This window comes from Copadichromis virginalis, linkage group LG1, assembly GCF_057382275.1.
Source record: "Copadichromis virginalis isolate Kocher_CV1m ecotype Utaka linkage group LG1, C_Virginalis_male_GT1.1, whole genome shotgun sequence".
Lineage (NCBI taxonomy): Eukaryota > Metazoa > Chordata > Actinopteri > Cichliformes > Cichlidae > Copadichromis > Copadichromis virginalis.
Window position 1 is genome coordinate 19079265 of NC_140618.1, and position 24938 is coordinate 19104202.

The 24938-nt window shown below is 38.3% G+C and overlaps 2 protein-coding genes across 2 annotated transcripts; both read right to left on the reverse strand.

The window, feature by feature from the left end:
- Positions 1–131: 131 nt before the first annotated feature.
- Positions 132–22216, reverse strand: rab27a (RAB27A, member RAS oncogene family). The gene is made up of 6 exons (XM_085453100.1): positions 21818–22216; positions 7982–8150; positions 5457–5542; positions 5277–5380; positions 4617–4740; positions 132–2905 (listed from the first exon to the last, which is right to left on the reverse strand). The coding sequence occupies exons 2-6, from the start codon at positions 8132–8134 to the stop codon at positions 2710–2712; spliced, it is 663 nt and encodes a 220-aa protein (XP_085309226.1). The 5' UTR covers positions 8135–8150; positions 21818–22216; the 3' UTR covers positions 132–2709.
- A 1504-nt stretch (positions 22217–23720) lies between these two features.
- pigbos1 (PIGB opposite strand 1) lies at positions 23721–24550 on the reverse strand. Its single transcript, XM_085444889.1, has 2 exons — positions 24411–24550; positions 23721–24055 (listed from the first exon to the last, which is right to left on the reverse strand). The coding sequence occupies exon 2, from the start codon at positions 24007–24009 to the stop codon at positions 23851–23853; it is 159 nt and encodes a 52-aa protein (XP_085301015.1). The 5' UTR covers positions 24010–24055; positions 24411–24550; the 3' UTR covers positions 23721–23850.
- Between the last annotated feature and the right edge of the window lie 388 nt (positions 24551–24938).

The window sequence follows — 24938 nt, forward strand, 5'->3', positions numbered from 1 at the left end:
GTTTTGTACAAATCTGTGAATTTAAATCAGAGTGTCAGTGTTGCATGTTTGAATATTGGCACAGATAACATAACAAGCATCTGGTATTAATTATACTCAGAATTGGAAAATAATTAAATAAAACAGTCAGATACATAAATACAAATGTTTATTTCTGGATATAATTTACACATTTCGCATATGAAAGTATGGCACAACTGACAATGACACATTTCAGTTTTGCCTTTCTTATGTGATCAAATCTCATTTTCGGTGACAAATAATGTGACTCAACTAAAACATCACTCTCAAACTTTCATAAATAAAATGTAACTTCAGTGTTTAATGTAAATATCAGAGGTACAAAATTGATCTGAAAGATTAAATGAATACCTTGATTGTAAACTAAAGTGCAAGCCCCATTTTTTTGCCCTAAATATAATACAGCATCCGAGCGCATCAGTTTTAAACACATTCAGCAACAGTGTGCAACCAAGAAAGAGCTGAGAATTAAGCAACAGCGACAGGTGCTTTTGTTTTTATATCCACAGGTGCTGATAAATAAACAGTATCCACACACAGTCAAAGGACAAGCCAGAGGGGATTCCTACAAATTAAGCTCAACATAGCCAGGCTTTTCTGGCGTTAACTAGCTTAACAAAACCTGAACCTGCAGTATCAGCTTTCTTTGTTAACTTTCTGCTTCAGGCTTTGCGTACACTCACATAAAAAGATGCTTTTGATGTATGATTTCCCTCTAATTCTGCATAGAAATGAGTCTCCGGTGTATCACCAACTTTAGACAAAGACTAAGTGATAGAGATCTAAACAGCAAAATGGAAGACCAAGTGTAATCCTGCAGGAAATCGTTAATCTCCAATTATCACAATCACATTCAGCAGTAAAATAAAGTTTGAGTTAGTATATTTAAATTCCCTTCACTTCAGTCTACCACCGGATCAATGTGAACACGATTTTGTAACATGGTGAATAAAGCCTAAAAATGTAACTGATCGGTTTTCTAACCTGTTATCTAGTAGCTGCAAACCCAGCAGTGTGAAACAGACTAGCAGCAGATTTGGATCAAGCAGCCAACGTGAAATTTCTGCATAGCCGCCTGAATTTCAGCAACAGTGTGAGGCACAGTTAGCACTGCTGTAACCTTACAGCTGGGCTTCGCGTTAGTGAGGTAAGGCTCTGCAGCTTTCATGTGTGAAATGTGTTCCTTTAGCACTTGGAGCATACTGTAAATACGAGCAGAAACTTTTGTTTTACCACAGTAATCTAGTCAGGTCGCATTAAAAGCTCTGACCTCTGATTTCGAGGTCAAGTTCACTGAGATTTGAACTCATCTGACATTTTCAGTAGTAGCAGTAGAAACAGTTTGAAAATCCTAGGTAACATCCTTCTTGAGTTATCGTAGTTATTCTATAATTTACATTCGGTTTAATCTGCCGATAAACTAAAGTGATGGGAAATCATCGGAATTGAACACACCGAGTAGCGTTTGAATGTTTAAAAGCTTCAGACATTAAACAAGTTGTCAAAAACGCTGTTTTATGCGAGTGTGCTCAGAGTCTGAAGCAGAAAGCCTGATTTTCCCACCACACCACTGGGTTTTTAAGTTTTATTCAGCCAGGCAACGCCAGGGAAGCCTGGATATGCTGAACCTGCTTCGTAATACGCCCCTCTGGAGTAATAAATATTTATTTGTCAAGGTCTTCGGGACTTTACGAATACTACAAATGATGATAAATCTGAAAATCTGGGTGAAATTCAGGAAATTAGTCAAAGCCTCTCTTCAGACACAAGTGTTATTATTGGGATAACAACAGGCTTCTGCATTTATTTAATCAGAAGCCATTTTGATCATTTTTAGTCTCCAAAATATTCCTCAAAAGTAATCTGAAAGTCCACACACTGATATTTTAGCTTAAAATATAAAACTGAGTATTATGTTTAGCCCAAAAAAGTCCAAATATGCACAAAAGTTTGTTTTTAAACATTTTCTGCAACCGTCTGTTTTCAGCCGCAGGATAGATAACCCGAATCATCCCCGTTCCTGAGTTATTGCCCTGTTTTAAATCACTTTATTTAATTCATTCTAACTACTGAATGTACTTTTTTTTTTTTTTAGTAATTATTGGACTTAACTGTACATAATAAAGTTTAGATGATTTAGTGAAACAGAGTTTTGTAATTTTGCAGGCAAACAAGCACAAAGATTTAGGAAGGAAATTAAAGAGTGTTACTTGTCCATCTAGCTAACACCGGATGGTCACTGTGAGCTACATTTCCTCTTGCTGTGGCACCGGTGAGATTACAGCTTAACATTCAGAAGAGCATCAGTAGAACATAACCTAAAGATCCATAAATAGCTAATTTATCTCTAAAGCAAGTATATTCATAAAACCTGTGGCATTGCAGTTCACCTTTGAATATATGATCTGGAAATTTAAGCTATTCATCATAAGAAATAAATATCCCAAAATCACAACCAGCATGAATTAATCATTCAAAAGACTCATTAAATCAATTCAAGTTAAATGCCCAAATCCAAAAGGCATTTAACTCAGCACTGACAAACTGGATGGAAATGTGTAACACACTGGTTGAATGGCACAAATGATCATCACAGAGCATATAATAATAATGATAATAATAATATACAGACTCCCACCTCTTCATCATTTCCCACCCACACTATGAACACAGATGTTTAAAATAAACCTAACATGCACATCTGCTTCTGTCGGAGCCCTCTGAGAGGTCTGGGGTGAAGGGTCCGTTAGCTCGGACAGTCCCGTCGGGGATCCAGGACTTGTCCACACATCGTTCCATCCTCTTCATGATGAGATCCAGCAGGACTTCCACGGCCTGGCTCACGTTATCCCCGTTTGCAGCACTCGTCTCAAAATACGGGATTCTGCACGGAAACATTTTTCAGTTACAAAACAGGGATCAAAGACAGCAGCTATAGTGTAGCTCAAACCTTTGTTGACGTAGGAGTGCAATTAAAAAGTTGTGACTCTGCTCATAAGAAGCAATAATAATAATAATAATAATAATAATAATAATAAAAATCGGTCATTGAAACACTGGTCCAGAGTCATTCATCGAAACGACCTGAACGTCGCCCCGCTCACAGAAGGGCACACCGAAACAATTTTACCCTCCCCACCTGCCCCATTCGCCAGATCCGACTCCACCCCAAAATGAAATTCAAGCTGAAGGATCGCCGTTTTGATGCAGTGAAGGCGTTCAGGACAAGACTTTCATGGAGCTGAAGTTGAGAACATGAGTATTGATTTTGTTAGTTTTTATGTGCAGAGCTGTGGAACTAAGCATGTTGATTAAGTTTGTGAAATGGAGCTAAGTGTTTTCCTGAAACAGCCTGACGCTGTTATTTCTAAACTAATTAGCAGCAAAAAAAGGTCATTTACTGACTTACTGGAGACGTTTTCATCTTTGGATTACCCATCTGCTGCTGTGTACTTATTAAAATACACAGATATAATAATACGACAGTACACGGACTGCTACAGTATTGTTTGATCAGTCGGTTAACTGATATACTTAACCACACTGAGATAAGGGTGTTAGATATTGTTTATATAAATTGAATTGATATACCTTTTATTAGTCCCACAAGGGGAAATTTCATAAGGCTGTCGACCTATTGCACGCAATGGCGGCACCATCTTACCCTCCGACCATACATACATTACACAAAACATCACATGGAGAAGACAGGTCAGAGAGGTATAACAATGGAGAAATGCACCACATGAGGAAAGATGAGGAGAAATAATAACTCCCCCCAGACTGAGCTCCAACAGGGAGATCAGTTAGAGAACAGAAAAAACACCTCTGCACATAGCACATGAAAAAAAAACTCTTAATACACCAAAGAAACACATGACAAGCAACAGGGGTGGGTAAAGGGTGCAGCATCGGAAGGGAATAAGCGTCGAAGGCGTTTGGAAAGGGAGGGGGGATGAGTGTGTGCATATCAGTGTATATGTATGTGTGCGCGTGTCCAGAGTTCAGCTGAGACAGTGTCCTTCGCCCTGCTAGGCTAAGTAAACAGAAATGAACAGATAAATATGGCACAGACTATATTAAAAGTAAATAAATTCATTTAAAATAAATACAAAAAAAAAAAGAAAAAAAAAAAAGGGAGAAATGTCTGTGGGACATCTGCAAAGCTGAGGTCGTCCTCGACTGTATAAATGTCATTTTATAGTCCGTTGTTAGGTGGTTGCCAGGTAGACATGATGCCGTTTATAGATATAAATGAGAAGTTATTGCCAAGGCCATTGGCTGATTGTCATACAGTGCTTTTCTACTCTACTTGAGGACTCAAAGCATGTCACATATACATTCAGAGCAGATGGGCAGAGATGCCATATACTTGAATGCATCGTTTATATTTTTAGTAAAGGTGTGTCTGATGGGTCCCAAGCAGGATATTTTACACGTGTGCACAAATATTTGTTTTTCAAGGAGGACTAATTTAGTTCAACATTGTCCTGCATGAACTTTGGCAAACAAAGCGGCCACTGCCTCCTTGGCAAATGTTTGAGGGAGAGGTTCATGTACAGATGGATCACAGGCGGGCAGGCAGACAGACGTACCCGTACTTCTCGGCGAGTTCACGAGCCTGGTTTTCACTGATCATTCTCTGGTCCGACAGGTCACATTTGTTCCCACACAGAACGATGTCCGGATTTTCACAGTATGCATGGATCTGTAACTGACCTGAAACGATCAGAGGTTGTTGTTTTTTTTAAATGCATAAAGTTGTGTTTCCATGGAAATATCTTAAATAGTGGCAAACACATCAAGGTTTCATTCACGTACTAGTTGATACAGCTGGGGTTAGAGTAGGGAAAGAGTAATAAGAGGGAGATTAAAAGTTTAATTACACTTTGGGTCTAAAACCAAACTCCACGAGTCGGACATAATAAGCCTTTGTGCACAGTCAACAAGAAACAGATTATTTCTCTGCTAAGGCAGAGCCGACGTGGATGTTTGTTTGTCTGTCTGTCAGCAAGATTACTGAAAAGCTACAGAGCTGAATTTCATAAAACCTGGTGGAGAGATGAAGGCCAGGCAAGAAATAAAATCTGGATTACTTTCTTTACAAATCAGTAGAAGGGCATCTACAGGTGCCCTTGTAAATATCCAGTGACTGGTGCACTTTTTATTAATTACACCAGCGGTGAACTGATTGTTAATTCTTCCATTTTCATGACTAAAAATGTGCTTTCAGCTCAACACATTAGGACACATACTCATCCAGTGTCTGACGTTGAGGAAACTTTGCTCGTTTGTGAGGTCGAAGAGGAGGAGGAAACCCATCGCATCTCTGAAGAAAGCAGTCGTCAAACTTCGAAACCTGAAATCAGAGGAAGAAAAAACACTTAATGGAGAAAAACAAAAGTTAGAGATCAAGAAGTTAGAACAGAGTTTACCTCTCCTGTCCTGCAGTGTCCCACAGCTGCATGTGGATCTTCTGTCCTTTGCTTGATGTGCCATCTGGACCAGGTGATTTGTACAGCTTAGAAACAGAAAAATATACATATACTTAATTTAACAGATATTAAACTGGGATGTTGAGGATATAGCCACCCCATTAACCATGTAGGAACAAGAGGGGGGAGAGAAAAAGAAACAAAACAAAGACGATGATAGAAAAGGTCTGAAAACCAAGCTAATTGTCAGCCAGTTTGAGGAGTTTAGAGGTGTTTCTGTTTGCTAATGAATCTTATGATAATCCTGATATTTATGACTGTGCAGGGAGTTTTGTACTATTCAAAAGTAAAGTTTAAATTAAGTTATGAACAGGGGATCCGTGTAAATGTAATTATCAGATACCAAATCAGAGCTGTCAAACTAAAAATGGGAGAGAGGAATGAATCATTGAATCATGCCTATGAGTGTTGACAGAGCGTTTAAATGTTAAATGAGAAAATGTGAGAATAATTAGAGTACTGCCAGTTTGTGCTTTTTATGACTGCATTTTTTTTTAAACAAAAATTCTGACATTTCCATCATAAATCAGTGCAGTGAAACTAAAGGGAAAATTATGTTAATGACATTTAAAATTTCCTGGAGAAGCAGGAACCATGAACCAGGAGCAGAAGGCTCCTCCTGGGCTAATCACCTATGGCCAACGTTGAGATGATGGATAGTTGACACAATTATTTACAGAGTTTGTCAAAAACTGTAGATTCATCAAACTTTAATAATTAGAAGGTCAGAGACAACTGCCCATAAAACAGCAAATGTGACCTTGATAATGAGTTTATATTGTGTGAGCTCTCATTGTGTGCAAGTTTGATTAAATAATGACCCACACTGTAGGAGGAGTAATGACTCATGTGAGCACAGATGGACGACGGACAGTTCCCCGTGGCAGGAGCTCATCAGTCCTGCAGCCGGATGAGCTGAAATGTGACTTAACGCTTGAAGTGGGAACTCGTCTCTCTCTATGATTCCACTCCTTGTGTCTCCGCACACCAGAGATACAAGCAGAGGAGTAGGCAAGTAGAGACACCGGGAGGAAGAAGTTGAGGCAGCAAACATTTAAGAAAATGTTTTCCTGATTTTTGAGCCTCATTTTGAAGTTGCATGAATAGTTTGTTATAGTCAAATTACAGCACAACTTGATACCAGTGTCAGTTTATTTAATATATATATTTTCAATAAAATCTACATCACTCTCAAGATGTTATTGTTCTTTTAAAATTCTCACAAATGGTGAGGTGCAAAAACTCTGAACACCTTAAACAACTGAAACAACTTATGAATATAATAAGGACAAGTTGTTCCAAAAGTCCTCCTTCCTCTGTGGTTTCTATATTCCAGCTGTGTCTCACACCTCTGATGTAAACTTTTGCCTGTGTATCCTCCATCACGGCTTCTCCTCCTCCTCCATTCTTAAACACAGTGTACTGAGCAAAACTGCAGCTTGGTGTCTGATGGAGAAGTGCAGTTACCCCATGTATTAATTTAAAAAAAAAACAAAAACAAAAAAACAGCTGGGGAAAAAAAAAAAAAGTTTTCTGTTCATCTCCCCAAAACAAAAAAACAAAATATTCCCCAGCTGTGCACTCATTTATATTTAAAAGTAAAGTTTTTATGTTTAACGAAAAAAAAAAAGAAAAAAAGAGGTACATTCAAATCCTTCAGACCAAGCATTGAAAAGAAAGATAATGACCGATACATATAACAGGAGCAGGTTTTCTTCTCAGAGCTGAAGGTCAGCAGCATTAAAGTAAATATGAGATGTGCTCAGCTGTTTGCCAATGGTATGAAGTGTTTATTCTTAAGGAGGGTGCTGCCTGCTTCTCAGCAGTATTAGTCATTACTTTCTGTTGCAACATTCACCGGTAGGCTTTTGTAACGTGGAGTGAATGATCTGGGAATCTGTTTAAGCTCCTGATCAGGCTTCCTGTACAGCGTGAGAGTGGAGTAATATGTTCATTAAGATTTCAAAAACACTGACAACATTAAAACAGAAAGTCAGAAACAAAAAATAAAATAAAAAGGAAGCCATTTGTCTTAATGCTGTACATGGTTATCCATATGCAAACAGCTCTTATTTATTTAAAAAAAACAAAAAACAAATGCAAACTGAGTCCATTCAAAACATAACAAACCAAACACTTGATGGTTTACATTTACAATTATTCATAATTACTTTCTGTTATATTTAAATCTTTTATGAAGTTAAGAAAGTGTGTTCAAAACGTCAAAATAGTTTTGCTTTGGTTTTCAGTAGATTGCAATTTAAATTTATTTGTTTTATCCAGTGACTAACATCTGGTCTTTCAAGGTTTTTGGTGTTTTAAACATTGTTTGTCGATTTGTAATCAAGTGGAAACAGCTTTGGGTCTGCTGGACTTTCTTTAAGGTCACTTCCCTCACACCTGATGTCCTCTTAAACTGCTTTGATGCCAAAGAAGAAGAGCTGAATGAAAGAGCACCGACTCACCACTCGTTTTTCTCTGAAGTCTATTCCGACTGTAGTGATGAACTTGGAGTTAAACTTGCTATCTGTGTACTGGTACAGGAAGCTTGTTTTCCCCACGCCAGAGTCACCAAGGGCTAAAAATTTGATGAGGTAATCATATTCCCCATCAGACATAGTGAGGCCTTAATTTCTGAAACACATGAACAAAACAACTCAGTCAGCCAACAATCTTATAAATAAATATAAATGGAAAAGTGAAGCCATAGTCATATCTCTATTCTTCAGAAATTAAGCAGAGAGTGGAGTGAAAAAGTACAAAACTAGAACTAAACATAACTCTTGTAAAGTTTTAGTACATGTCTTATCCAAAAACCTCAAACACAGAAACTCTACAATATATGACACGTTTAATATTCAAAAGGTACACTCATCATGAAAAGAGCAAAAGTACCAATGAACTACTGTGTCTGTGTAAAGGTTATTATTATTATTCAGTACATGCTGTAGGTTAAACGCAAACATGCACACACCAGGAAAACAAGATGTGTTTATGTACTATAGAAAACAGTTCACTGCTAAAGTATTAATTAGTCCTGTGGTTGTTCATATTTGCTAAAACTATAGTTGCCACATAGACATTTATGTCTTCATCAGTAAGAACCAGAAGTCTAGAAGTGGAGTGCCAAAGACAGGCGCTCTGTTACGCAAATCCAGTGGTTGCTAAATGTTGTGCCGTATGGCAGGGCCTAGTGTGCAGTGGATTTTTTTTTTTGGGGGGGGGGACCGACCATATTATCAATGAAATGCACAACTGTAAAAAAATAAAATAATTTTTTTTTTTTTTAAATGAATTAAAAAAAAAAAGTTGCATATATACCGTCTGTATGAATTACTTGGTGCTGGTTAAAGCAGACTTCTGTCAGATGTTACTGAATGATGGGAATTACAAGAGCAGGATTTAGCAGTGTGCTGACAGACAATCCCAGAGACAGCTCGTTTGGACCAGTATTTGACCAACTCTCTGTGTGCAGCCTTTCAAGTTTCTAAAGATGTAAAGATCTGCATATGTTAGATCAGGGGTGGGGAACTCCAGTGGGTCTACACACCTGAATCAAATGATTAGTTCATTACCAGGCCTCTGGAGAACTACAAGAGATGTTGAGGCAGTAATTTAGCCATTTGAATCAGCTGTGTTGAATCAAGGACACATCTAAAACCTGCAGGATCACCAGCCATTAAGGTCTGGAGTTCCCCAACCCTGTCTTAGATAAATATTAGAGCTCTGGCTCCACTACAGTGTGAAGATAATGTAAGTTACCGTTCTCCAGTCCAAGCAGCAGATTTTAAAGTATTTAATTACAATTGCATTTAGGGCTGGGCCATATTATACCGTTCACGGTAATACCGGTATAATGTTAGGCAACGATAGGAAAATGAAATATCGCGATAGAATGGGAGTAAAACGCGCATGCGCAGTGCCTTTGTTTTCATACGCACATGGCCGATTGTTGAGTGAAACAGATGAACCAGAATTGGTTTGTAAAAATGGTGCAACTTCCGTGATGTGGAACTGGTTTGGTGTTTGTCCGTCAGATACACAACAAAGCACATTTTTTTGCAGAACATGCAAGCGGCCGTTGTTATTGTCATATTTGTCGGACTAAGATGCTCTTAAATCTGGGAGTAATCTGGGTCCTAAACTCCGTATGCTTCAGGTCAAACAACACTGCAGCATCACTTAGAGTTAAAAACTGTCTAAATTCTTTCATCTTTAATAAAACGATCAGCATTGCTGCTTTACCAGGTGTAACTATAAAGTTTAACTTCCAGGCATCCATGAAAACAAAAGTTATTACATTTAACGGAGTTAGAAGTTAGCAGGAAGCTAGCGGAAGTTAGCTCGCTAGTTTCGCTAGTTACCTAAGCATGATATAGCATGTTCTGACTGAGAGATTTCTGAAAAAAATCAAACGTACAGCTCTGCTATCACTTCCAACATAAATGAAGACAGGAAACTAAACAGCAGTGACGTTTGTAGGGTTACTGAAGTTGGGCTAGCTGGTATATAATGATGTGCTACGTGATCGCTAGCGACACAGCTATGTTAGCATAACATAAACAGTGAAGCTGGAGGACGAACACTAACACTTTTCCACTTATAAAAGTTAACGTGAAGGTTCTTCATGGTTAGAGACAAATGCAATCGCATGGCAGGATGCTGTAAACGGACCAAACTTCAGTCAGGAGAACAACTGAGATAATCCATCCACAATACGAGGTTAGTCATTAATATACTGCAACAACATGGGAATAGAGCAGCTGCAGAGAATTCAACATTAATGAATCAATGGTACAGAAGTGGAGGAAGCAAGAAGAATGAGTTTAATAAAGTTTGATTTATCTGACTGCTTTGTTTCGCTTAATGTGCCTTATAATCCCGTGCACCTTATGGTCCGAAAAATGCGTACTGCACACTGCAGTTTAATGTTGCAAAGCACCTCTTTTTAACCATATAACCATATTATACGTGGTTATGCTCAGGATATGTCAGCCCATTTCTACTGGAAATGCCTTTTGGTTAAACTTTCAGCAAGGAATTTGCATTTGCACTGTTACATTTTTATAAAGCTTTAATGTACATAAAAACCAGCTTCTTGTTTAAGTGAAAATAAATGGAAGGTTGTCTTTTTGCGCTAGTAATGTTGTGGAGTTGTATTTTGTCTCGCATCAATTATATCGTCGGTTATATCGTTATCGCAAATTTTCAAATATATATCGTGATAAATATTTTTGGCCATATCGCCCTGCTCTAATTGCATTTATTTTCTGATGCTTTCACATGAACTCAGTCTTCCCTCAAATAACAACACTGACAAGTCCTCTTCACACATGAAGAGGACTTATCTGCGGTCTAAAACTTTTCAGATCCGGGACAGTGCTCAGACATTAGCTAGTCTTCAACCTGCCAGCTCCAGATCATCTGAAGTAAAAAACAAAAAATATAAAAAACTTTTTTTTTTTTAAAGCAATTGGTAAAACTCGTGATTTTAAAAAAATCTTGTGTGGAACTGTTTACTAGGCCAACACATGCGAAACCAAACATCTTGGAAAGCATGACAACTCCAAACAGAAGGGTTCAGACTTTCTGCTAGACTTCAAACCCGGGACCCTCTTGCTGTAAAATAAGATGCTAACCACGGATCTACTGCGCTAAACATGACCGTGTAACCACAGACACCAACCGCAGCATTCAACCTCACCACAACATTACACTCAGAGCACTGTAAAAGGCACATTAAACCTTTAACCACGTCACAAAAGATCAGTCTTAGAGCTATTTTTCTCTGCAGTGTAATTGTTTGTTAGTCTGTAAAAGGGCAAAATGCAACCAGTCTTCAAAATTTTGTTTTATGTAGGAACATCTTTTTGAACTCCAAAAAGGACCAATGAAATTTCTTTTACTGTTAAGTACCCCTTTAGATACTAGAGCAGGGGTGGGGAACTCCAGGCCTCAAGGGTCGGTGTCCTACAGGTTTTAGATATCACCCTGGGTCAGCACACCTGAATCAAATGATTAGTTCATTACCAGGCCTCTGGGAAAACATCAACACATGTTGAGAAGGTAATTTAACTATTTAGATCAGCTGTGTTGAATCAAGGACACATTTAAAACCTGCAGGACATATTCAGACTTTATCATATAGTCTGACTAAATAGACTCATGTTCTATTAAACTACAGTGAAAATTGGCAAGATACATGCATTCCTTCTTTTAGAGTTTTAAGTGCCTTCCAGGCTTAGATTTGTACAGTGAATGGCAATGTGGGGCTAATCTGTGTGTGACGGAAGAGTGGTTTCATCTTGCTGACACGGTGACAGGAAGCATTTTAAATTCCTCTCCGACTAAAGACACGCACTCTGACACAGACAATGCTTTATGTTCCTACAGCTTTAACGTAGTTACAAATTCTCTGAGCAAATTATATTATTTTCTACATACTTGAATTTGTTTTTACCTTAGCATAAGGACACTAGACTCCTAACTCAATAAGACACGGACTGTGTTGTAGCTGCTGGATGTAACATTTTCATTTGTAATGGTCGAATAGGTCCAATCAAAACAGTTAAAAGATGGCGGAGATGTATCATATGACCACTGCATAGAAAAGCATTCAGACAAGTCTTACATTCTTTCACTCTATCGCTCATTGAACTCTCCATCTGGGACTATAATAAGCAGCTTAAGACTAAGTGCAAAATCAGGATCCACGATAAACACCCTGAGATGGAAATGCCTGCTTTAAGCACGGATGTGGCCATAAACAGTGAGCAAAGAGCACCAAGTCAGACGACAGTGACGTCTACATTCCTTCTCGTGTGTCCGTTTTCACTCAGGCGGGTTAAAACTTCTAAACAAGGTTTTAATAATAACTTTAAAAGCCTTGGTGTTTCCATTAGGTCTCCTGGAAGAAACTCAGGTTGGCTCAACTGCAATCAGCATTACATAAATCCTGAAAGAAGCTACTTTCATTCTACATTTCAAATAAAGGGGATATATCAGTATTATTATCTTTTATCAATACAAATGTAAACTTAATGACACATATTTAATATTTAACCTTGTTTGCATGTTTACACACACACACACAAAATCAATCTCATAAACATGCAATAACCTAGAAGTCTGAAATTAAAATAACTGACATGTAAAGTTATAGTCTGTTAGATTAGCCCTATTATACCCATTTCCATCTGCATATTTTTGGGAATAGTGTTGCAAAGTTCAAAATAAGCTCATCTTATACTGGGCCTTGGAGCAGCCCCTCACTTGCACCTCTCATTTTAAAACCACCCTCTCTTTAAGCCATACTTTATTCGGATTGGGTGCTCCTCCTAAAGCAATGATTAGAAAAGTAGGTAAAAGGGGCTTCTGTGAGATTGAGGGGCTATGTCTAATATGGCAAAGAAATCATGCAGATCAGAGCACAGTGCTCAGCACTGGGCCATCAGTATATTTTTACTGGTCCACAAAAAAAAAAAAAAAAAAAAAAAACCACAAAAGGTCAGGGTATGCATATTTAATATAGGAATCCACCATATAAAGATCAGCGTAACGGCCATCTTGAAACTCCTGCTCTTAAAGCAGTGTGTTCATGTTTGTGTTTTACAGATTTAGATTCTTCACCACAGAGATCAACAAGATCTATCAGACAAGTTCATACTGAGAACCATGTATTAGCTCAAACAATATGACCAGTGTTGGGACTAACGCGTTATTAAGTAACGCGTTACAGTAACTACGTTATTATTAAGCGCTATATAAATACAGGCCATTTACCATTTACCACTGTGGTAACGAGCACGGTAACTAGTTATTATGCCAAAATCAGGAACGCGTTAATCGTTACTGGGATTTAGATAGGCTCGTTATTCGTTACTTCGTGTGGTGGCTATCACGGAGCTTCCACAGATTCAGTAACATTAGCAAGTGGTGGAGGCCAGCAGGTGGTTGAGGGAAAGGGGAGGCAAGAGGAGAGACCCGAGGTGGCCGCCGGTCCGAGTGTCAGGTGAACTGAACTTCAGGTAAGAAGTTATGACCTGCAGTCTATCTGGGTCAGATATAAACCAAGTTTAGGTGGAGTTTATTTTTGTTGTGCTGACTTTTTCATACTGCGTACTAGCTATCATGACGGAGTTTCTATACAGCTGGGCGAGTGCTATGTTACTGATGTTGAACTTTAATAATTAACCTTATGAACAAAATAGAGTTGCCAACCGTCCCCTAAAAAACAGAATTGTCTCGTATTCAGAAAAAATATCACGCGTTTTGTATTGAGGTGAAAAGGAACACCGTTTGTCCCGGACTTCAGCTACAATGAAAAAGACACAAAGCTGGAGTTATTCTGTGTCTTTGCTGCACAGCTGCCTCTTCTTCTTTCATTCTCGCCCCCTCCCTCTCCTGTTTCTACTTCAATCATGAAACTGATCAATGATCAGCTGATCGGCTTTTCTCTCTTGTTTTTTTATCGCCGACTTCGCGCCACAAAGAAGAAACCAGCAGATGTCGTGTTAAACAACAGCAGCACGTTTAAGCTTGATCAGCTGTTGTTAGAATTTATTTAATATTACTTTCTAGTATCAGCTGATGTTTGCTGGAGCCACAGCTGTAAAAGCTGCTGGTCATGATATCCGTTTGGATATGTGGTGAGAGGGAAACATGAAGATGAAACCAGGAGATGTCCTTACTGAATCATCAGAACTGAACAGGTGATGGAGAAACAGGTTTAACTTTTAGTTAACATGAATGAGTTGAAGGGAAGTTATGAACTGTTTCTGAGAGACAAATAACACCAGGATCCTTTTCTAAGTAGCTGACAGCTGCTGGTAACTGTGCAGGGGCGGGTCTAGCAAAGTGTTGCCAGGGGCCAGGTAGGGCATTAACAGGGAGAGGGGGGCACAAAGAAATACTTTTCTTTCTTATTCTCATTTACAATGTCTAGCTTTTAAAAAAAATAATTATCTGAGTCTTACAACGAACGATTGATAGATTGATGCATATATACCATCAAGACAGTGTACATCACTGTCACAACAGTGTTTGTTTTCAATCAAAGGCTTTATGATTTTTCCTATAATGGTGGGCCAGTCTCTAGTCAAAATGCCCAGGACGATTTTTTTGTCCCAGTCCAGCCCTGTATGCAGCTTATCTGCAGTCTGGTTTTACCTACATATTCCTATTCAGAGGGCAGAATTTCTGAGTTCTGAGTACAATCAAAAGCACCACGACTGCAGTTTTTGTGTTGGATGTAAAAAGCGCACATGACGCTGTGATGTAGGCTAGAATCATGGCGGCGGTCAACGACGGTCCAGGCGTGGGATTTCTCTCGTGGAAATATGCACATTATCTTTTCCTTTCTATTGGTAGGTGGCACAGTGCACTTGTGGCAAGTAAGCAAGCTAGAAGACTGGCACTCTTGCTGGGTATCCAGTTACAGAAGCAACACATTAACAAGAGAATTCTGAGTAAAACCAAAGTTACTTTCCCTAGTAACTAGTTACTTTGAAAGTAACGAGTAACTTGAAGTAACTTAGTTATATTACTAGTTACTTCTATCAAAAGTAACTAAGTTACTAATTTAAAGTAACTTACCCAACACTAAATATGACAGCTTAGATTAATTTCAAATAAAACATAAGAAAACAGACATAACCTTTTGTAGTCTAAATTCGACCTACATGGATGTGATGGTTGAAAATTTGTCTGGAGAACTCCAGGGAAAGAACTCCAACAAGATTATAGGACTACACTAAGCCTACAGAGAAACATGGAGGAGGGGCTGTTTTTGCCCTTTAGAAAACTTTCAGGCCAGAGCCCTAAACCCTGTAGTTGGCCTATGAGATGCCAAGAAAAAAAAAAGAAGTTAATGACTGGTGTGAAGGTACCAAAAGTTTAGCACGTTGAAACATGCAGAAAAGTCTCTGCGTGAGTCCAAGCACAGGCAGTTCTGTAAGAAACAGGAGGGCAAACTGCACACTTTAAATGCTACTGTGAGGTTTCATGAATTCCTTGTTGGGGGTTAACTGCCACTCCATTTCCACATAAACATTTAAACCATATAACCGATTAAAACACCACAACATCACATCAAAGCAAAAACTAGTGTAATCCTTTAACTTTTTTCAGGTCAGAAACAGGTTTGTAAAAAAAAAAAAAAAAAAAAAAAAAACACGAGAAGAAATAGAGCATCTTGTACAGGATGGATGGAGTTCACTCTGTGAAAAACTGTAAGAAGTAGTTTAGAAATGTTATAGCGTAATACTGGAAAAAAAATTGTGGTATTTCCACACCTTGTTTAAAATACTGAGAAATTTCCTCAGAAGCGCTTCTGAAAGCTACCATCAGCGAGCATGGCTCCTCGCTGTAGCCACCGATGCAAAGACAAAACAAATGCAAACAACACACCAACTTCTCTGGGCTCAGGCTAATTTAAAATGGACTGAATGGAAAACTGTCCCGTAGCCTGACCAATTAAATCCTTTTCCAGGATCTGTGATGTTATGGAAGGCATTAGAGCACACACATTGGGCAACTCGCCCACCTGTGAAGGCACCATTAATGCCAAACAATATACTTACAGTGACTTTGGAACAGTATGTGTACAGATGCAATCTTTTCCAGCAAAAGGCAGCAGGCCACATATTTCAACAGCACCATTCTGTGGTAAGAGTTCAGGTACTAAACTGCCCTGCCAGCAGTCCATACTGGCCACCCAATAGTGCATTACATAACAATAAACAAATGACAAAGAGGGCTACAAACTGTTAAGCAACTGCTGAATTAAGCAACAATGTAAAACTGTTTCACTCAGCTTCCATATACTTCGTGTTGTTAAAGAGGTGATGCAACACAGTGGGAAAAGTGTTGTTTCTGAAACGTGTTAGCACGCAACTGAAATTCTGCATAATTTTTCTTCTTTGTAGTATTTTTACTTGGGTATAAAGTGTAAATATGAATTATTGCACACTGCTTGTTATTTATCTTTTAATCAGTGTCCCAAATATTTGGAAATGATGTAAATTTTGAAGTGTGGCTGAACTGCTCACATGCATGTAGATCAACAACTAAAGTGACTACAAAACCATCTAAATAGTTTAATCAAGAAGTAAACACTAGAGCCTTTACCCCAAAAGCTGATTCTGGTTATCTGGGCGAGAAACATTTTGTCACTCATCCAAGTGACCCCTTCAGTCTCAGCTGACTGCAGGTTTCTCCAATCTTACAAACAGTACATTTGCACAATGACTGAAACTAGCACCACTGACAAACATGGGCTGTGAGGTCAGTTTCTTGATCATTAATATGCAAATTGTCATGAACATTGATCAACAACTACTGATCAAAGACCATTGATCAGTAACCATGTGTACTATTCACAGAGTTGAGGAATGGCTGCAATCACAGCATTGGTGATGCAGATGATGAAAGATATACCCTTAGGCCCCTTCCTTGATTCAGAGATTATCTTTCTCTTTTCACGTAAATGGCCTTCTTGACATCCCCCTCAAACCTGTGTTCATTCCTGTCCAGGATGTTTACATCCTCATCATTGAAAGAGTGTCCACTGATCTGTCGGTGTAAATAGCCCATGGGGTCCTGGCCTGACAAGTTAGCTTTTCTGTGTTGTGCCATCCGCTTAGCCAGAGGTTGTTTGGTTTCCCGGATGTATAAATCAGAGGAATCCTCCAGGCACTTAACAGCGTACACTACATTACTCTGTTTGTGCCAGGGGACCGGATCCTTGAGGTGGAGCAATTTTTGGTGCCGCTTATTTCTGGGTTCGAAAGCCACAGAGATGTGGTGTTTAGAGAAAAATGTGTCTTAGCTGTTCCAATACTTCTGACACATGAGGGATCACTAAGGGTTTTCGCTTAGACAGTAGTTGTCCTTCTTCTCTCCAAGAGAGCCTTTACAGCCTTTAAAGTAGAATTTATTACAGCATTTCTTTTTTGTTTCATCCTCAGCAAAATGTTGGAAAAGTCATTATATAAGTTAACCTAATTACTACATTTGTTAAGATGTTCACTAATAAAAATCATGTTTATCTAAAGGAGTTTAAAGTCCTTGTATTGTGTCTCACTGGAAAAGAAACTGAAAAATGTGCTTCTTCATTTATGACAAGTCAAAAAGTACTCTGTAATAGAGAAAAAAAAACTTTCAGTTTTAAATCAATGGTTTTAATAAAAGCACTGGATTAACCTTCTAGGACTTGCAGCCAGTTTTACAAATAGACCAGTTACTGTTTTTAGTGCTCAGAAAATGGGCCAATATACTTCATCTACGAAGATACACTAAAGAATTTATTCATTATTAGCATTAGTATTCTTTTTTAATGAAGGTTTTTCCTGCTACCATATAGCAAACTGGCAACTATGTACCTAAAGATAACAGGACCACATGTTACTAAAGAGAAAAAGAAAAGAAAAAACCTACCCTGTTTATGTTGTTTGTTTTTTTCTTTTTAAATTGACGGAAAAGCTTGAGCCAATATACGAAATGTGCTTCGGGTAAAACAGGTCACAGTGACACAGTCGAGCAAAACCACAGTGAAGATTGTGTCAGCACATTTCTGCAGATTATTATCAGCTAATCAGAGACGTTCTTATTGCGTTTCATTTAAGTACAAAAAAATGGCACATCATCATACATCAAGAAAATGCATTACATGATATGCGTGGCACTGTTCTAAAATGTAAAGTTTGAGGTAAATTGCACAGTCATACAGCACTTCACAAACCTAGTATAGCTGTGAAAAGGATGCTCTGATAGCACAGTATGATCTCTTGTGTTAGGCAAGAAAACATTAGCTGTGAGCATCAAAAAGAAGAAGCAGCAGCAGTCATGTCCTTGTTACTGCCTTACAAAATGCAAATCTTTCATAATCAATAACACCAAGGGTCCTCCTCGTTCACTGGATGTACACCGCTCTAAAATAAACGTATTACATGCTGGCTTCATGTAGGAGATCTGAACTCTTTACTTGCAGTGTAAGAATCCAAGTGCTGCCGAGACTCAGAGGTCCACCAATAACCATTTTAATAACTTGTGTGTCTTTGGACTGTGGGAGGAAGCCATACTGTCTGGGGAAAACCAACACAGGTACGGGGTAAACGTGTAACCTCCCCACAGAAAGGCCTCAGACAGCCAGTAGAACCACTACCCTTCTTGCTGTGAGGTGACAGTACTAACCACTACACAACCTAAAATAAGAGTAAAGACACATAGTGCAGACACGACATACAAGTTGTAATTCATGTTATACTTGTCTAATGGCTCCACCCTCAAACCCTCCCATTTAATCCCCGAGACTGGGATTGGCACTACAAGCTTGTGACTCCTGAGGCTGGAATTGTGCCTCAAACCAGGGAACTTGTAACTGTACTTGTCACATGTAACACAAGTGTGTTAACCACTACACTATGGAGCCGGTATGAAATGCCTCCATAGATGCGAACTAAGCCTGTTGCTGGATTTAAGTACATTTATCTCATTATTAGGGCAAAAGGTGACATGCAGGTTAGGATAATGGGTGGTGCTTAAATTGCCCCTTTATGTAGCAGTCTGGCGACCCATCCAGGGTTGGCTGGACGGGCCGATAGATGGATGGTGTCATTACTAACAACTTCATTTTATAAATGAAGGAGGATTACTATGACATTTGTTTTGTTGATGGTGTGCTTAATATTCAAAATTTGGAAGCTTAGAAAGGAGATTTAGAAAAAAAAAAAAAGCATATTTAATTATCTGAATAGTTTTTAAATAATTTTTGGTTGTCTAATTGTTACAGTTCTAGGAAACTTTAAATTGCACAGCAAACCAATGTTGAGATCCCATTCTATAACCTAAATTAAGTGTTAGGCTATATTTATTTTTGTATATTTTATGGTGCAGTGAACTAAAAAAAAAAAAAAAAAAAAAGGATATTTAACCAATTTACCCCAATGGAAGCTAAAAAACAAACAAACAAAACATCACGCTTTTGCTTTAAAACAACTGCATCTGAACATCTTTATCTGTGGTACACCTGCATTCCTAATCTAACCTGATATTCCACCTTTCTATCAGCTAGGATGATCTGTCACCAGCTTCAAAATTACTCTCGTTTGTACATGTATTATATTGTCTGCATCGACAACACAGTCTAATAGAAAAATGTGAAACAGTCCCAAAGAAGTAGTTTGTTTGTCCTCATGAAGGTGAGATGTCACTTTTTCATCAGTCAGCTGGACTTTGAAACTAACATGTACGCATGAACTGAAAGATTTTTGAAACTAATTAAAACGTACAGCTCTTCTATCACTTCCAACATAAATGAAGACAGAAAACTAAACAGCAGTGGCGTTTGCAGGGTTACTGAAGTTGGACTACCTGGTATATAATGTTGTGCTATGTGATTGCTAGCGACACAGCTAACTTTTTTTCCACTCGATAAAAGTTAACGTGAGGGATTCTGGTGGTTAGGGACAAATGCAATCGCATAGCAGGATGCTATACACGGGGCAAACTTCAGTCAGGAGAACAACTGCGATTATTCATCCACAATACAAGGTTAGTTATTAATATACTGCAACAACATGGGAATAGGGCAGCTGCGAGAAAATTCAACAGTAATGAATCAATGTTACAGAAGTGGAGGAAGTGCAGTTTCTGGCTTTCCCCATATTTCAAAAGTGCTTCATCTCTTTGCTATGACTGTCGCCCAGCATAATTTGCAGATGATAATGGTTTTAGCCGCTGTGATGCTTTCGACCAAAACAGGAGCAGCTTGATGACATCATCAACATGCGCTATCACAGTAGAGCGGAATAGTCAAAATCTCTATCGTTGGCCAAATTTATATCGTTTCTATCGTATATTGTTTATGTTGCCCACCCCATGCCCAACTCAAAAGATTGACTGATAGATGACAAAAAAATTATGCCACTGAAAAAAAAAAAAAAAAAATCAATAAACAGGCTTCCATATAGTCAACATAAAAAAAGCTATGCAGAGGTTGTTGTTATTACAGCATTACATGCAAGACTGGACAGAGGAAAAATCGTATTTGGGGACATGTTAAGAAGTGTGGGAAAAGTGTTACCAGGAAGACAAAAACAGATTAGAGGTTAAGACCATTTCACAAACTGCGATGAGACTTAGCACTGATGGTGGAAAGCTTTTTTATAGGTTTTTAAAATTGTTAAGCGGCAGCTTTAACTAATCTATGTTGTTTCTTTAAAAAAGGTCCTTAAATGACAACATTGAAAACTTTTCTGATAGCTTTCTTATCACATTTGTTATCACACATGTCATACCTCTGCCATGTTGTTTGACCTTAATTTAGTCTTGTTTTTTCCACATCTTGTCCAGAGCTGTCTAGAAAGAAATCTTTAAAAAAAAAAGCTGTATAATATACCCTAAAAGATCTCAGGGCTGTACCTTGATATGCATGGGAATGGATTTAGAGGCCATTTCTGTCAGGCTGCCATCCATGCAAACAAAAAGCAGCTTTAATCATTTGTCAAAGCTAAAGTGGAAGACCCACCCTGGGCAGCTGTCCAAAACAGAAGGAGGCAGCTCCTTGGGAAAATCCGGATGTGCCAGTACCATAAACCTCAAGCATAATAGGCAAGAAAAAATTAAAAAAAAACAAAGAAAAGAAAAAGAGTGCTACACAAGTGATGTATTTGACTGGATATGGAAGTCCTGCATCAACGATCTAGTCATTAAAATACCTTGTGAGGACTTATCAGCAGCAGGCAGTCAGAGGCGCACAAAACCCATTGCCACGCTCCAATCGATTAACCGAAAACAGGCCGATAGAATCTAATAATCATCAGCTGGTCCTCGTGTGTGTCACTTCTGATCACGTGACTTGTTAGGCAAGAAATAATCACTTATTTAAAAAAAAATTTTAAAACAAAAAAAAAAAACAAAAAAAACCTTAACATAGATCCTGTGAAGAAGGCAGAACTGCATGGCAGCTTCCTCTATCAAACAAACTGCTGCCACCAGTTTGGTCTAAGCATGGCAGAGAAGTGTGATAAGAGCTGGAGACAGCCAGAGTTTCACACGTTTCAACAGTCTGCTCAATTATCGAGCAAGTGTAGAGAAAGCTACGAGCTCTATCTGGCTATTTGAGGAGAGGATAAAGCAGGTGCTAAAACGTTTCCCCACGCCAGCGCTCCTTTACTTTAACCACACACAAACACAAGCAGTCCCAAAGCAACATATTCGAGCGAGGTAAAAGTTTTCTTGCTAACTGCTGACAGATGCTACAGGCTGGTTTCTTCGATTTATATTTCCTGGAGTATACTCACCCGCCGCGGGGCGTTGCTGCTGGGCGCTTTGTCGCGTCTTTAAAAATGTGGCTAAAAAAGTGGCCCCTGAAGACTTTAGGGAAAGTTAGGAAATGAAAGTTTTACTTTGTCCGTCGCCGCTGGCCTTTTAGTCGACATGAGAGCAGCCTCATCAGCAGTGAGCAGCCGTGGTAACTCGGTCGGTGTGGTCGTGCTGAGAAACAGCTCCTCCTCACGGCTAACGTCAGCTGAAGGAAACGGCAGTTACAACACACAGCCGGACCAGACCGCACTGCTTCAACTGACACACGATAACTCCCCAGGAAACGTCACATTTTCTAATAACTACATACGGCGGAGTGATAACCGCGCCAATGCAAACTGTAACTACGCCATGTGCTCGTTTTGAGGCACTTTTTAATTACGCGATATTCAGCGCAGGGGCGTTTCCAGGATTTTTTAAAGTAGCGGGCACAAAGGGGTCCCACGAACAACAGGCAGGGGGGCATGGTACATAAGTATATGTAATGCAGGATATTAAAAAACCAACAGAAAGTCAGACTTTTTACATGAGAATCCTGATCTTTTAAAATAATTTTTCTGACATTAATTACGAATTCTGACTTTTCTTTATTATAATTCTGACAATAATCTCAGGATTCTGAGATCTAAATTTTTAGTCAGAATTCTGGGATTAATGTCAGGATTCTGCCTTTTTTTTAAATTAAAATTCTGACATTCTGTAAAACAAAAGTAAGAATTCTGTGATTACTGTTAGATATAGATAGATAAATACCTAGCTCAACTACACATTTAAGTCATGGTTCTATCTTATGACTCAAAGTATACAGAAGAGAGCATGATGAGGACCCTACCCAGTCTTTGGATTGGAACAGTGTAGTGCTGTCAGTGACACTCTTGAGTTCAATCCCTGAAAGATGCAATTCTTAGGGGTGAATAGTTTTTATTTCTGTAAATGGTGAAAACATTGTAACCACTTCTATGTTGGCAATATGTATTCATAATGTAGCTGGTCCCCTGAAAATGATTGCTGAATGAGTAATTCTATACGAAATCACTTGTCTGAAGCTATGAAGCACATGTTAGTTGATAAAATGGTAAAACCTTTTTAAAACTCTGTGTAGGCTATATATTATTACATTTGGGGGAAGTAATTACATAGTTCTGATCACTTAATTGTTTAGATGTTTAAAAAAAACAGTCATATTTTTGTGTTTCTTTGTGGTTTTCTGTTAGAAGCACAGGAAATGGGAAAAGTCTAGAACTGCATCTTTGACAGACCTGGTGTAGTTCAAATAGGCACCTGTGTTGAGTTTTTTTTTTTTTTTTACAAAAAAATTGATCTGGGCACACTGCACTGATATCACAACACAATTTTGTGAGGAACGCCATGGGGGCCTATCAGATATCAGAGGTTATTCCACTCGAGGTCTCCCTTCAACCATGGTTTTGTTTATATAGTGCTTATAATTAATGATAATTGAATGAATTACAAATGTATATATATTTTTTATATAGTTGCATTGTTAGTTCATTTATTCCATGAAGAGACACAAATGTATTTCATGTGGCAGAACAAAATGTGACCTGTTTTCAGGCTTCTGAGAACCACAAACCTCATTTTCTCTTTGCAGATGTCTACACGTGAATGTGGCACTTTATAACACTCAGCAAGAAAACTAAGGACAACTTGAGGGCTGTTACAGTGCTTTTAGTAATGTTTGATCAATTTAAGTTATGTCTAAGCTTTATGGGCTCACAGTCTCATGGGTAACAGCATTTACTCATATGAGAGATACCTCCTACAGACAACTGTTAGAGTGTAAGGAAAAGACTTTTCTTTTTAAGAAACTGATGAGTAACTAATTTTGTTAGAAGTCATTCTGAAACAGATATGAGAACATGAAATTATTAAATATTTATTCTGTAAATTTATAATCACAAACAGCAGGAATCAGTATGACTTAATCCATGGTGATCTTGTCTTTTTGTTTGGCCTCCAGTCCAGCAGCCTCCTGCCTTCTCGAACTCCTTCAGTCCAGTTCATTCTCTTTCTTTGGCTTGTCCTGGATCTGCTCTCCGGATGTCTTTGGCACAGTCTCGAAATAAGGTCTGTAGATGTAAATTCCACCGGCAACTCCAAGCATTGTGACAAAGGCTAACTGTGTGAAAGGCAGTCTTCTTCGAAACATGATTTATTATTCTTTTAAAAAAAATTAGGATTTCCCAATAGTGAACCTAAAAGAACAACAAAAGAGTTATAAGACACTTTAAATGCTCAAGTCAGTCCAGCACACAGCTTTGAAACATGTGAAAACAGTAGTGAAATCACTCATCTCTTTACCACAAAGGCACAAAAATGTGAGGAAAGTGAAAAGTCTTTTTAGGTCTTAGCAAATTCGTTTGCACCACCGCTCAGTGCTTTTTTTTCCTCTGGAAAACTAACTATATGTATACTATTATTTTGAAAAATCCATATCGGATAATAGAAGAGGCCGATCGCTAGCTTCACAGTGTGTTCACCTTCTAGCTGGGAACATTTGAAATTTAAAAAAATTTTATTTAAAAATTATTTGTAACTTTCATAGCTCACCGAGGAAGCCTTTTGATCGATGTATTTGTAACTGCGGAGCAGACGCACAAAGATAAAAACCCGAGGAGATAAAAAACAGAAGAAAGAACAAGCAGGACAGTCAGTTACAGCAGGATGACATTCTTCTTCTACGCTGAGAAGAAAACTGCACTGCACCACCTACAGGAGCGTAGAGTTACTTGCTCACACACACACACACACACACACACACACACACACAAAAAAAACAAAACAAAACAAAAAAACCCACCGAAAAAGCAAACATATTTTGACATAATACCTAAGCTAATATTATGGGACACATGAGCAGGTGAAGTTGTTGTTTTTTTTTTTTTTTTAACTTCCTGTCAGGGCTTGAGTTTCAAAGGAATATTTTTCTTAAAAATATGACACAATGTAAGATATGACATAATAATAATAATAATAATAATAACAATAACAATAACAATAATAATAATAATAGACCTTTAAGCCCAATTCTATTTTTTGGCATAATCCATCATATAATTTTGAATCAATTGAAAAATT

Coding starts and splice junctions, on each gene's coding strand:
- rab27a (XM_085453100.1), bottom strand. CDS start 8,134: ATGTCTGATGGGGAATATGATTACCTCATCAAATTTTTAGCCCTTGGT. Junction 5,381..5,456: donor GACACTGCAGGACAGGAGAG/GTAAACTCTGTT, acceptor CTCTGATTTCAG/GTTTCGAAGTTTGACGACTG. Junction 2,906..4,616: donor GAACTCGCCGAGAAGTACGG/GTACGTCTGTCT, acceptor GTTTCCGTGCAG/AATCCCGTATTTTGAGACGA.
- pigbos1 (XM_085444889.1), bottom strand. CDS start 24,009: ATGTTTCGAAGAAGACTGCCTTTCACACAGTTAGCCTTTGTCACAATG.